The 11,086-nt window shown below is 55.7% G+C and overlaps 2 protein-coding genes across 3 annotated transcripts; one reads left to right on the top strand and one right to left on the bottom strand.

The window, feature by feature from the left end:
• The first annotated feature begins 7 nt into the window (after window positions 1-7).
• On the top strand, window positions 8-2,761 carry RPL36A (ribosomal protein L36a). The gene is made up of 5 exons (XM_087748783.1): window positions 8-140; window positions 329-434; window positions 680-747; window positions 2,485-2,607; window positions 2,692-2,761. The coding sequence occupies exons 1-5, from the start codon at window positions 9-11 to the stop codon at window positions 2,710-2,712; spliced, it is 450 nt and encodes a 149-aa protein (XP_087604909.1). The 5' UTR covers window position 8; the 3' UTR covers window positions 2,713-2,761.
• Window positions 2,762-4,106: 1,345 nt separating this feature from the next.
• On the bottom strand, window positions 4,107-10,203 carry GLA (galactosidase alpha). 2 transcript variants are annotated; one of them, XM_087748779.1, is made up of 8 exons: window positions 9,981-10,203; window positions 9,451-9,625; window positions 9,045-9,222; window positions 7,472-7,563; window positions 6,382-6,543; window positions 5,571-5,768; window positions 5,199-5,357; window positions 4,107-4,992 (listed from the first exon to the last, which is right to left on the bottom strand). In XM_087748779.1, exons 1-8 carry the CDS (start codon window positions 10,139-10,141, stop codon window positions 4,957-4,959), a joined length of 1,161 nt encoding a protein of 386 aa, XP_087604905.1. In that variant the 5' UTR covers window positions 10,142-10,203; the 3' UTR covers window positions 4,107-4,956. The 2 variants fall into 2 exon arrangements, with proteins under 2 accessions (XP_087604905.1, XP_087604904.1); XM_087748778.1 differs by having other exon boundaries at window positions 4,107-5,357; window positions 9,981-10,199.
• Window positions 10,204-11,086: the final 883 nt, after the last annotated feature.

Genomic DNA, 11,086 nt, shown 5'->3' with positions numbered 1-11,086 from the left:
CCGACAAGATGGTGAGTGCTAGCGGCGGCGGCGGGCTGCGGGTCCGGCCCCATCTGTTGCCATCCGCCCTGGCGGCGGCTCCTTCCTCCCGCCCGAGGCGCCGGCCGCTGCGGTGGGTGCTTGGCCGGCGGCTAGGCCGGGTAGGGGCGGCGGGGGGAGGCCGTAGGTCTGGGATGGCGGCGCAGGGCCTCCCCGAGGGGAGGGGAAGGGCGGCCGGACTGCGCTCGTTAGCGCCGGGGCGAGGGGGCCCCCGGAGCGCGGCGTGGCGTCTCTCCAGCCCCCCGCGCGGCTGCTGGCCGTGCTGACCGGCTTCTCCCTGCCCCTCCAGGTGAACGTCCCGAAAACCCGCCGGACCTACTGCAAGAAATGCGGCAAGCACCAGCCGCACAAAGTCACCCAGTACAAGAAGGGGAAGGACTCCCTCTACGCCCAGGGTAGGGACGGGTGTGTGCCGGGGGCTCTGGGGCACGGCCCGGGGGAAGTTGCGTGAGGCCCGGGTGGTTAAGGCTCTATGGCAGGGTGATGGCTCTGGGCTGAGCATGCAGCTGCCGGAGAAGGGGGATTGCTTCTGATCGGCTGTGCAGCTGCAGGTTGAGGGCTGTAGGGTTTGGTGATAGTGCCAGCTGTGCTTATACCATATCTTGAGCTGTTGTCTGAACAGAGCCATTTCCTCCTGTAGGAAAAAGACGCTACGATAGGAAGCAAAGCGGCTATGGAGGCCAGACAAAGCCCATCTTCCGTAAGAAGGTGAGTGCTGCTCCTGGACGGAGGACCTGCTAACTTTCTTGGCAATCTTTCTTGGCAATCTTTCTTGCCCAGCTGAACAGGGGCACTTCAGCCTCCTGCAGCCTTGTGGTGGTCCTGTGCTCAGGCCGTGTTATGGCAGCTCTGTGCTGGTAGTGCTGTCCGGGGAGTGTAAGCTCCACATCTGCTCATCTTCCCTGCTGCTCCTGTCTCGTGTAGCTGCTCCTTTTGCTCCTTTTTTTTTCAGGAGCGACGTAGCATGTGTTTGCAGCGCAGCTTCTGCAAGGAGCCTTGACGCTGTAGGGGAGCGGGGTCTTATTGGAAGTGATGCTTTTAATGAAAGGAGTGTTTCCTCATTGCTTGCCAAAGGGGAGGAGTACAGTGAAGGGAAAGTGAGGCTGCTGCTTGCTTTCCTTATGTTCTTGAAGCGTCAGTAGTTTATCACTGAGACTTTTTGCTGGGTTTGAGAGGCTCTGCATAGTGAGGCTGCCTTCACTGATAAGGGTATGATAGAAGCGCACCGCATGCAGCTCCTGGGGGTACCGCAGAACATGACATTGTTTTCTTGCAGTCTGCTGTCTCCAGGGAAATGTGTATCGCTGAGCCAGGAAACGAGCGCTGCTGTGTTAGGCCTTTTCTGAGAGTCTCAAAGCAGCAGTGGAAGGGCAGCAGTGCATTCTGTTACAGATGAGTTGCAGAAACCTGCTGCTGTCATCCTTCCTCTCCAGCGTGGGTATCTGGAACTGCAGTCTTGCAGCATCTTTTCCTTCTGTGTGTCTACCTACCTCCTGCCAAGGAGCTGGGGGGGGACGACAAAATCTGTGGTATTTACAGCAGGGAAGCAAAACTCAGTGGGCTGATTTGTTATAGTTTCTGTGTGAACTGTTTAATTATACTTGTAGAGCTACTTTGCTCACTGCTGGAAAGCCCAGGTGTTCTGCTGGAGATGTTCGGGAAGTCTTCCAGCAAGAAGAAAAAAAAAAAAGACAGCAGTTTTTCAGGTTGACTTTCTGCTGGGAACTGGGGAGACCTTGCAGAAAATGCTTCTGCAAGCAGGGTACATAAAGTAGCCATACTGCTCTCACAGTTCGGCACTCTCCACCTGTATGTCGCCATCACCATTTCTGTTCCTTCCCAGTCAAGTTATATGGATGATTGGCCGAAGTTTATAACTGGTGGTTACAGCTCTGTTCAGCTGCTACAGTAGTCTCGCAGCTTTGGATTATTCCCTCTGTAGTCTTTTGGGTTTCATCTAACTTCTCAGTAGCTGCAGGTCTGCACTGACCACGTTGTGTCACTGCACCTTCTGGGGAAAGTTTGTCAGTGGTGCTGCTTTCAGGTGTTTCTTCTGCCTGGCTTTCTGCTGAACTCGTCCTGAGCAGTGTCAGTCTGTCCTCCCACGCTGCAGAAGTGCCTGTTCCATGGTGTGGTCACTGGCACAGACTTTTTTCCAGCATGGCTGATCGCTGCAGGGGACCAGCCTTGCCCCACTGAGTGCTTTTGCCAGTGTCCTTTATTGTGAAGGTACAGATCCACCATACTCCTGTGCTGGTCCTTAACCAGTAAAAACCTTCTGGTTTTTAATGGAGGGAGCCTAACTGCATTGGTAGTCTTTCGTTACACTTTGAGAACAAGCTGCTGAATCTTCAGGAGTGCAGATAACAAGCTTTTGCTGAGAGCAGCAATTTGTCTGCTTATGGATGTTTTATTCATTGCTGCGCTCTGCTCCTCTCCTCCCAGGCTAAGACCACGAAGAAGATTGTGCTGAGGCTGGAGTGTGTGGAGCCCAACTGCAGGTCTAAGAGGATGCTGGCCATTAAGAGGTGCAAGCACTTTGAACTGGGAGGAGACAAGAAGAGAAAGGTATGTTTGTGTACCTAGGGTGGCTGAGAAGGGGTGGCGACATTCAGCAGTGAATAAACTCACTCTGTCTCTTCCTTCTTACAGGGCCAGGTGATCCAGTTCTAAGCTCCATCCTCCTCTTTGTTATGGACCCTATTAAAGTATTGGGAAGCGATCTGTTGCTTGGTTTTGTGTATCGTCTCTTGTTGGCGGGGTGGGACTTGCAAGTACATCAACAGGAAGGCGTTGCAAAGCTGCTTAGTAAATGAACTGTTTGTAATCGGAAGGCTTTTGAAAAAACCCTGCCACTGGCTGCGATCTGCTTACTGTGCTACCAAGAGGTGGTTTAGAATATGTGTAGAGCCCGAGGCTCTGATGGATTTTTGCACCAGTGGCTTCTTTGCATGAGTGTTGTGCTGCTTTTCTCCCAGCTTATTTATGAGCTTCCGTAGTAGGAGGCTGTCTTCAAAAGGGCCTCCTGCAATCTTCTGCAGTTTGTTTCATTTAAAACATTTCACGTCTCTATTATAGCAGTTCCATTTCACGAATGCTATGGTGCATTTGAATTGTTGGTAGATGAAGTAGTGATTGAAAAAAAAAAGCAGCAGAGCTGCCTGAGTAGGCTTTTTCCCTCTCCAAGTCCTTGCCTGAGCGGGGGCAGGTAAGATTTCTTGCACCCCACCATCATTTCAATGCAGTGGGGGCCAGAGTAATCCGAACTCCCCCGAACAGCCCCTGTGCTTGGCTGTAGGCCCCTCTTTACAAATGGGGAACAGTTGTGCTGCCCTAATGGGTGATGCATGAGCAAAGGCCCTGGCGCAGCTAGCAGGTGTAGTATGAAGGGCTCCATCTGATAAAGTGTCACCCGCACCATTAGGTGGTCGTTACGTGCTGTGGCTCAGCTATGCCTGCGTGCAGTGGCTGTGAGTGTTGTGGTAGCTCAGGGACAGCTTCATGCCTGTGCTTGCCCTGCTGCGCACTGTCACCCTGAAAGTGATGGCATGACGGGCCTCAGCTGCCCACCCCCTCTGTCTGCTGTTGGCAGCCCTTAGAATGTTCCTTAAAAGAAAAAGCCCAAGCACAGCACTGAAGTTTCAAATGAGTAGCGGCTGATGGGCAACCAAGAGCGTAGCTATTACAGGACAGCCTGCCCTGGGCTTTGATGGGATCATCCGCTTGAGGCAGCACCATGCTGCCTGCAAGTAGGGACTCCAGTCAGCAGGTGCTGGGAACGCAGTGCGGACCTCTCAAGGGCAACAGTCTTGTAGTGGAAAGAGAGCTGGAGGATGGAGAAGTGCCTCTTCACATCTTCAGAGGGACTGAGTGCTCAGTTACTGAACAGTAACAGAATTTGTATTTCTGCTTATTCAGTACTGGCTGGTGTGATCGGCATTTTCAAACTCCCACTGCCTCTGCCTGTGAGAAGGACCGTATGGCTGCATCGTATCAGCTTTGCTGAGCACTGTTTGTAGTAATCGTGACAAATTTCACAAGAACTTAGTGACAGGAACAAACGGGCCTGTGTTTTAAAACATTTAATTTCAGATACCATGCTGTACTCCTGTACGGTGGAACCAAGAAAAAGCTTAGCCTTTTTAAGGGACATTTTAATCAAAGTGCTTAATCACAGAAATAACAAATTAAGACATCCTGATTGTGTAGTACTCAGACGAGAACATACTTGTACCTGATGGTTCATAAGTGATTAAGTATCCATCTCCTGTCTGAGAAAGACCTGTGTTATTCAGCCTAAATGCTGCTGCCAGCAGCAGAAAGCAAGCACACAGGTATTTCTGGAAGGGTGCCCCATGAAGGGTGGAGGGAATTCTCATCTAAAGGGAAGTGACAGCCACTGGTGAGAGGAAGAGTGCTGGAGTAAGGAGAAACCCTCAAAAGCTGAGTCCTAAGGCGTGATACTTAATCACATTTACACGAAGCAGGCAGCTGTCAAGAAAGCGGTTGCGAAGAAGTGCAGTGATTTAGGCCAGTCCCTGAGTTGTCTGAAGGTGGACGTAGATGTCCACTCTCTGAGGAGGGTGCTAGGTTTCTTCAGCGGGGGTAGGAGCAGCTTTTCTTCTTGGACTGTGTGCCCCAGCCTGGCGAAGCAAGAGCAAGGCAGCCAGGGTGTGTTTCCCTATTGCCCCTGAAGTGCTGAAGGAGAGCCATAAGATGCTGCATGTATCCTTTGTGTTTCTTTGGGTGGCAGTGGGCGTTAACAGGAGTCGCTGCCCTGCTGGGGCCCGTATAGCCCCTTGGAGGAGGAGTTAGGTGAGGTGCCAGAGGGAGGGTAAACAGAAGAGAAGCAGCGCCCCTTTCTCTGTTATCTCTTGGTGATGGAGTGATGGGTGTTTGTCACATTAGCCTGAAGGTTCAAAGTCCAAGTGGAATCACTTGAGTAGTGAATGCCTGAGGAGAGAACAAAGGCACCCTGCTTGGAGGAAGAAGACAGGCTTCTTGTGACAAGTTTAGACAGTCTGAGGCTTACAAAAAGATTGTCTTTGTGCCTCCTAGAGCGCCACTACTTTCAGCAGCACGGTGCCTGTTGGATTCACCTCCACGCTCAGGGAGGAGACCCAGCTGTAAACCCCCCAGTCCCTGCTGGCTGGCAGGACCTGCCGGATGGAGCACGCTGGGTTGCAGGCCAGCCCATTGCCGAGGAAGGTGAGGGAGAAGGTGAAGTTCTGGGGTCCCCCAATCTCCTGCTTGTTCAGCACCGCCGTAGCGTAGGCTTGGCTGGACAGAGGCCGCTCCCACAGCTCAAAGTTCTTGTCCTGCCAAGGAGAAAATAAACCTGGGGCTTACGTTAAGGAAGGCAGAACTGATGGTCTTCATGCCTGTCTGTTTAAGCAGGCTTCAGAAACAAGTGGGCTCACTAGGCTCCTGTTCCCAAACCGCGAGCACTCCTCTATACCCTATGTGTCCCCTTTCCGAGGAGGCTGGCTGCCTGTGCCCCACGCCGCACCCCCAGCCCGCTCCTGCCGTACCTTGGCGATTTGGTATCCCTGCCTGCCCAGTGGATCCTGGTTGATGGCGATCACCTCTTTGTTCTGGAGCAGCCACTTGGCCTCAGGACTAATGTGCCGCAGGTCGTTGGACATGAAGAGGGGAGCTGCCATAATCGCCCACATTGCCATCTGCGTCACCGCCTGGTCCCAGCTCAGCCCAAAGTTTCCAATCACCAGCTGTGACAAGAAAACAAAAACACCTGGTAACGCTGCCTGCTGAGGAGAAACTGGGCCACCAACCCGAGCACTGGTAAATGACAGGACGCTGAGGGTGGGACCCCTATTTGGGGACTGGTTAGATAGGCTGAGTGCCAGGAGCAGGACCAGCTGGTTGGGAAATGACTAGTGTGGCAATTTAGGATGAAGCACTGGTGGAGGTCAAGAAGGATCCTTAACTGGCTAAGCAGCATTTAAGAATCTGCTTTTGGATGCAGCTATTCCTTCCTTGCAATGCTGGCACCCAGTCTGGCACCCAGGGGTTTTACCTCTGGTGGGAGATCAGCACTTTGCAGACTGTCTCCCACCACCACGCCTGTGTTCTGAACTGGCGCTGCTTGTAGAGGCTGTGTTACACAGAGACAGCACTTCCTCGGTACTGTCCATAGCTGTAGTTCTCCTTCCCCTTCCAGCCAGGGACCTTCTCATCAAGTTCCTGATCCTAGGGCCCCGTCAGAGCCCTTCCCCTCAGTGTTTCCCCCCCGATTCTCTCCCTCCCCATCCTTCTCAGCCCACAGCCAAGGAAAGGATTTTTTGCTGGTGCTGCAAGGGAGGTGGGCGTTGCTCTACTTGCCATGTCAGGATCATTCCAGCCCCCTGGCCCAGCTATCTTCACAATGCTGTCCTGGTGAAGTGCTGTCCAGTCCAAGATACTCTTGATGCTGCTCCAGGAATCATAGACATCAAAAAAGTTCCTCCAGTGATTGCAGTACTGTTTGATCTCTGTGTAATTGGGCTGCCAAAACAACGAGTGTGATTAGCCAGAGAGCCTGGCTGTAAAGAACCAAGACCGCACACAAGGCTAGACTGGATCAGGCATAACTTGGGGGAGAACTATGGTAACACCTTCTATCACCAGCTATCTGGATGATCTAGAGGATGTTGGTTCCCTAGGATGCCTTGTGCCCAGTAACTCCAGTCTGCTACGCTCCAGACAACACTATTGCTTCACTTGGGAGAACAGTTGTGGCCACCTAGCTCTGTTAGAAAATTCCTTTGAGCGCTATTTTACTGAAGGCGTGGTGGGGCCGGTGGGATTAAACTGTGACATCCCATTAATTATTGCCATGTCTTGGGTTTACACCCTTCAGTGACTAATGCTTTTAACTCCCAGTGGGAAGGAATGGCAGCATCCTGTCATGGTGGCACCGGGGAAGCCAGCTATGGGTGGAGAGTAACATGTCAGTCATGGACCCTGGCTGGCAGAAACCTGTCGGTAAACAATGTGGAGAATTCCGATTAAATAGGCTGTCCTAAAGCCTCTCTCCTGGTCCCTAGAGGACCAGGCTGAGTCTGCAGCACCCCGCGTCCAGGAGGAATAACACTGAATTATCTGCTAGCTGTGCGTCTGCATTGCCAATGTTTTGTTGCTTGGTGCCTTGGAGACAGAGAGCAGATGGATGCTGCTGTGTTCTTTGGCATGCTCCAGCTGGGCCGTGCCTTCATGCTGCAGGATCCTACTGAATTCTTTTCAGCAGAGTAATGACTTGCCTCAGGTATACTTCAGGGCTCTAGAGGAAAAAGTGGTTCCCCTCCACCTTACAGTCTTGTCCTCTGTTAGATCAGAGGGCAGCAAGTTTCTTAGGAGGCTGTTTTGCAGTCTTAATGCCTTTCTGTTCTTCCCACTTTCAGCCCCAGGATAAGCCTTGAGAAAAACTCCTTACCTGCTGCACAGGTCTCAAGTAGAAAGGCCACTCACAGGAGTACACAATGCTCCTTCCAGTCCTGTTCAGGGCCAGAGACATGCGCCTGTAGCCTAAAGGAAGAGGACAGACAGAGGTTACACAATCTCCTTGCTCAAACAGAGGAACTAATCCAATGTCACAAGTTCAGGTTTCAGTTCAACTTTTGCAAAATCAAGGCTGAACACATGCTCACGGCTGAAACACCACAGGAAGGACAGGGGAGCTTATAGTCTGCGGCCAGTCTCCTGCCTCCCAAGGGCAGGTGAGCTTCGTTGCAGCTTTGCTACAGGTCATGGGCAGGCCTACTGCTCCGAGACTGCTGCTCTCTTTGTACATACAGCCATGGGAAGAGGCTGCGGTTTTGCTGTGTGGCATTTTTTCCTCTAGATACCTGGGAAATACAAGTGGTATCTATCAAGCTGCTGGGTACAGCTTCACTGGGTAACATTGCAGGAGTATGTTCTTATGAGGCATTTGCACCATATGGACTGGGCAGGAATGCACTAGCTTTTTCTTGTCCTTGTCCCCAGACAGCCCTGTTAAGCCCCTTTTAATCAGCAGAGAGGGAACAAAAAGTTTGTTCTCTCCCCTGGAACTGCTTCAATACAACTGGATTGTATCTGGGTTACACATATGATCCAACAAGAGCTTTCAGCTCAGCTGTGCTCCTGGCCGTGGCAGCTGGCATATGCCCCACCGACTGGCTTCCATGGGATTGTCACTTGGGCAGGCTCTCCCTGCCAGGCAGATCCAGGACTGCGTGCAGGATTCCTGCTGCCAAACACCGTGGTGCTGACTGTGCCAGCAGTGAGAGCCCAGTCAAGAGAAGCCTTCCGAGTTGCATCGTTCTTCCCACAAATCTGCTCCTGTGGCACTGGGATTTGCTTGTACTAGCTGAGCCCCCTCGGCACAGTGAGCTACTGAGCTGTCAGCTGCTGATTTGCCAGCCTGCGTGCAAATAACTTCTGAACTGGGATTTACAGTGGTATGCTTTAAAACGAAAACCCCAGTTGAATTTTCATGCCAGAATTCCCTTCATTTTTTTCTGTTAAAAGCCCTGATAACTGCCCTTTTTACAGCTGACACAAGCTGTTCTAGCTTCACGCTGATCCGCGTTGACATGGCCTCACCAAAGGGATTAAGGGTTAAGTGTGTGAAATGCTTTGAGCTCTCCAGTAAAGGCACTGCAGAAGGGCAAAGCCTCTGCTGCGTTAAGAGCTGAGGCAGCAGTCTACACAGAGAGCCCCCAGAGCACGCAGTCAATGTTTCCATGCTCGGCATGATGTGGTCTCTGGTGTGAGAAAGCTGCTTTATCAAGCTGTGCACACCAGCGAGAGCTCCAGGAGGCTGAACAGGTAAAAAACACTTGGGCCAGCAACACTCACTACCTTGGGCTTGAGAACAGTCTCATACCTGCTTTTGTAAGCAAATTCCTCAAATGAGTATGCTCAGGGAAAACAAACTCCCTGGAGCCCACCCTGGGCCTAGAATTGCTACTGCCTGCAGAATATTCCCACCCTGTGGTGCAGTGCTGCCTCGAGCCCATGCCTACCTTCTGCCAGCAGCTCCAGTGTGTCAGAGTTGCAGCCGTCAAATTTCAGTAGGTCCACGCCCCAGGAAGCAAATGTTTGGGCATCCAGGTCGTAGTGGTCGTAACTGCCAGGGAAACCAGCACACGTCTTGTTCCCGACATCGCTGTAGATTCCCAGTTTCAGCCCCTTGGAGTGGACCTGCGCTCGCAGACAGAAAGAGAATGGGATGGGGCAACCACAAGGCAGGAGGAAGCGAGCTGGGCTGGCAAGGGAAGCAAAAGCCCATGGTGGCAGGCAGGGCCTTCGCTCAGCAGCTACGCAGCTGCTCCCCACCCAGCCTTCCCTCTCCTCCCCGGCGCCCAGCGTGGCTGCAGCTCAGGTCCCTGACTGCCATCACTGCCCTGTGCGGCGGTGGGCGGCACTCACGTAGTCAGCCAGCTTGCGGATCCCACTGGGGAACCGTTTTGGGTCAGCCTGCAGCCTGCCATGTTCATCCCGTGTCGGGGCCATCCAGCAGTCGTCAATGCAGATGAACTCGTAGCCCGCATCCCTCCAGCCCTCGGCAGCCATCACGTCGGCCATCTCCACGAAGAGCTGCTCGCTGGGCGCGGGGAGGCAGCGCGACCAGGAAAGAAAGCGGAGAACGTGGCAGCCCGATTTCTAGCACCGAGACGGCAACCGCGCCGCCCTCCCGCCAAGGGGCCGGGCCGGGCCGGCCGTGCGCACACAGCCGGCAGAGGAGCGGGGGGAGGCCCCGGCCCGGGGCCCAGCCTGGCTCTGCCCTGGGTGGGGAAGGCACGCCGGCTGCCAGGGCACAGGGCCGCAGAGCGTTGCACCGGGCCGGCCGGCCCCGGCCCTGACACCCCCAGCGCCGGTACCCGGGCTCCCCTGGGACCGGTACCCCCCACCCCGCCCGCGGGGCCGGGCCCCGGGGCACCCCCGCCCGCCGCCGGTACCTGACGCAGCGGCGCGGGTCGGCGGCGCAGTCGGTGGCACAGAGGAAGCGCTCCCAGTGCAGCCAGCCCATCGGCGGCGTCCGCGCCAGCCCGTTGTCCAGCGCCAGCGCCGCCGCCACCGCCAGGGCCCAGCGCAGCGCCCGCCCCGCCGCCGCCGCCATGGCCGCCGCCGAGACGCCGCGGCGATGGGCGGCCCCACCGGCTAATCGCCGCGCGGCGCCCGCCACCCCTCCGCCAATCCCGGGTAGCGGGGCGTGCCGCGGCCCGCCCCTTCCCGGCGGTCACGTGGGGGTGGTCACGTGAACGAGGCGGAAGGGCACATGGCGGCGGGGGCGAGGCCCAGCCGGGTTGGGGCTCGTCAGGGGCCCGCCCGCTCGGTACTCGCTGGCGGCCTTGTGGGCAGGGCGGGCCTGGCCCCTCCCCCCGCCCCCCCGCCCCCGGCTGCTGCACCGAGGCCCCCGTGAGGCGCTAGGGGGGTGCGCCCGGGGTGGGAGCCTGTGCGAGCGCCTCCTCCCTGCCGCCGGGCCCGGCCGTGCCGCAGCGCGGCCCCGTGCCCGGGCTCAGGGGTGCCGGAGCTGCCCTGGGGGCCCGGCGGGGGCTGGGGGTTGCCGTGAGCGCGGCGGCGGTGCGTTTGTGCGCGCTCTGTGGCGTCGACGCTGCCCGTGTGAGCGCGGGGTCCTGTGGGAGGGGGGTTGTTCCCCACCGGCCCGGGCCTCGGTTTTGGCTCCGGTCTTCAGCCCTGCCTCAAAACCTTCTGTGCGCAGCTCCTGGCTGAGCCCCCTGGCGGCACCTCCCTCCTCCGAGCGCCTTCTGCCCCCTGTTCTCTTCCTGCTCTGTTGCCGCTACCCTCTTCACCCCTCTGGGACACGTTGCCAGGTTCACCTTCCTCGCTTTGCCTCTTACCTTGGGCAGTACTGCTCCTTGGCTGCGGCAGCTTGCCCAGCATCAATGGAGGAGGAGGGGTTTGGTGTTACAGCGTTTCTTCAGGCAGCACCTTGCGGCCTGCCTGTCTTGGCTGCGTGGGGTGTTTGGAGCACAGGGCTCTCGGGTGCCTCGGCTGTGCTGAGGAGCTGGCAGGGTCTCTGCCATGAGCTCAGGGTGTTTTA

This window comes from Nipponia nippon, unplaced genomic scaffold, assembly GCF_047370975.1.
Source record: "Nipponia nippon isolate SJK-2023a ecotype South Korea unplaced genomic scaffold, ASM4737097v1 scaffold_12, whole genome shotgun sequence".
Taxonomy (NCBI): Eukaryota; Metazoa; Chordata; class Aves; order Pelecaniformes; family Threskiornithidae; genus Nipponia; species Nipponia nippon.
This window is presented reverse-complemented; position numbering and strand designations above follow the sequence as displayed.

Excerpts from the sequence above, each read along its gene's own strand:
- RPL36A (XM_087748783.1), top strand. The coding sequence starts at position 9 with ATGGTGAGTGCTAGCGGCGGCGGCGGGCTGCGGGTCCGGCCCCATCTG. Across the intron at positions 435-679 it reads GGACTCCCTCTACGCCCAGG|GAAAAAGACGCTACGATAGG; the intron begins GTAGGGACGGGT and ends TTCCTCCTGTAG. Across the intron at positions 2,608-2,691 it reads GAGGAGACAAGAAGAGAAAG|GGCCAGGTGATCCAGTTCTA; the intron begins GTATGTTTGTGT and ends TCCTTCTTACAG.
- GLA (XM_087748778.1), bottom strand. The coding sequence starts at position 10,141 with ATGGCGGCGGCGGCGGGGCGGGCGCTGCGCTGGGCCCTGGCGGTGGCG. Across the intron at positions 7,564-9,044 it reads ACTGGAGCTGCTGGCAGAAG|GCTACAGGCGCATGTCTCTG; the intron begins GTAGGCATGGGC and ends CTCTTCCTTTAG. Across the intron at positions 5,769-6,381 it reads GCTGGAATGATCCTGACATG|CTGGTGATTGGAAACTTTGG; the intron begins GCAAGTAGAGCA and ends TTCTTGTCACAG.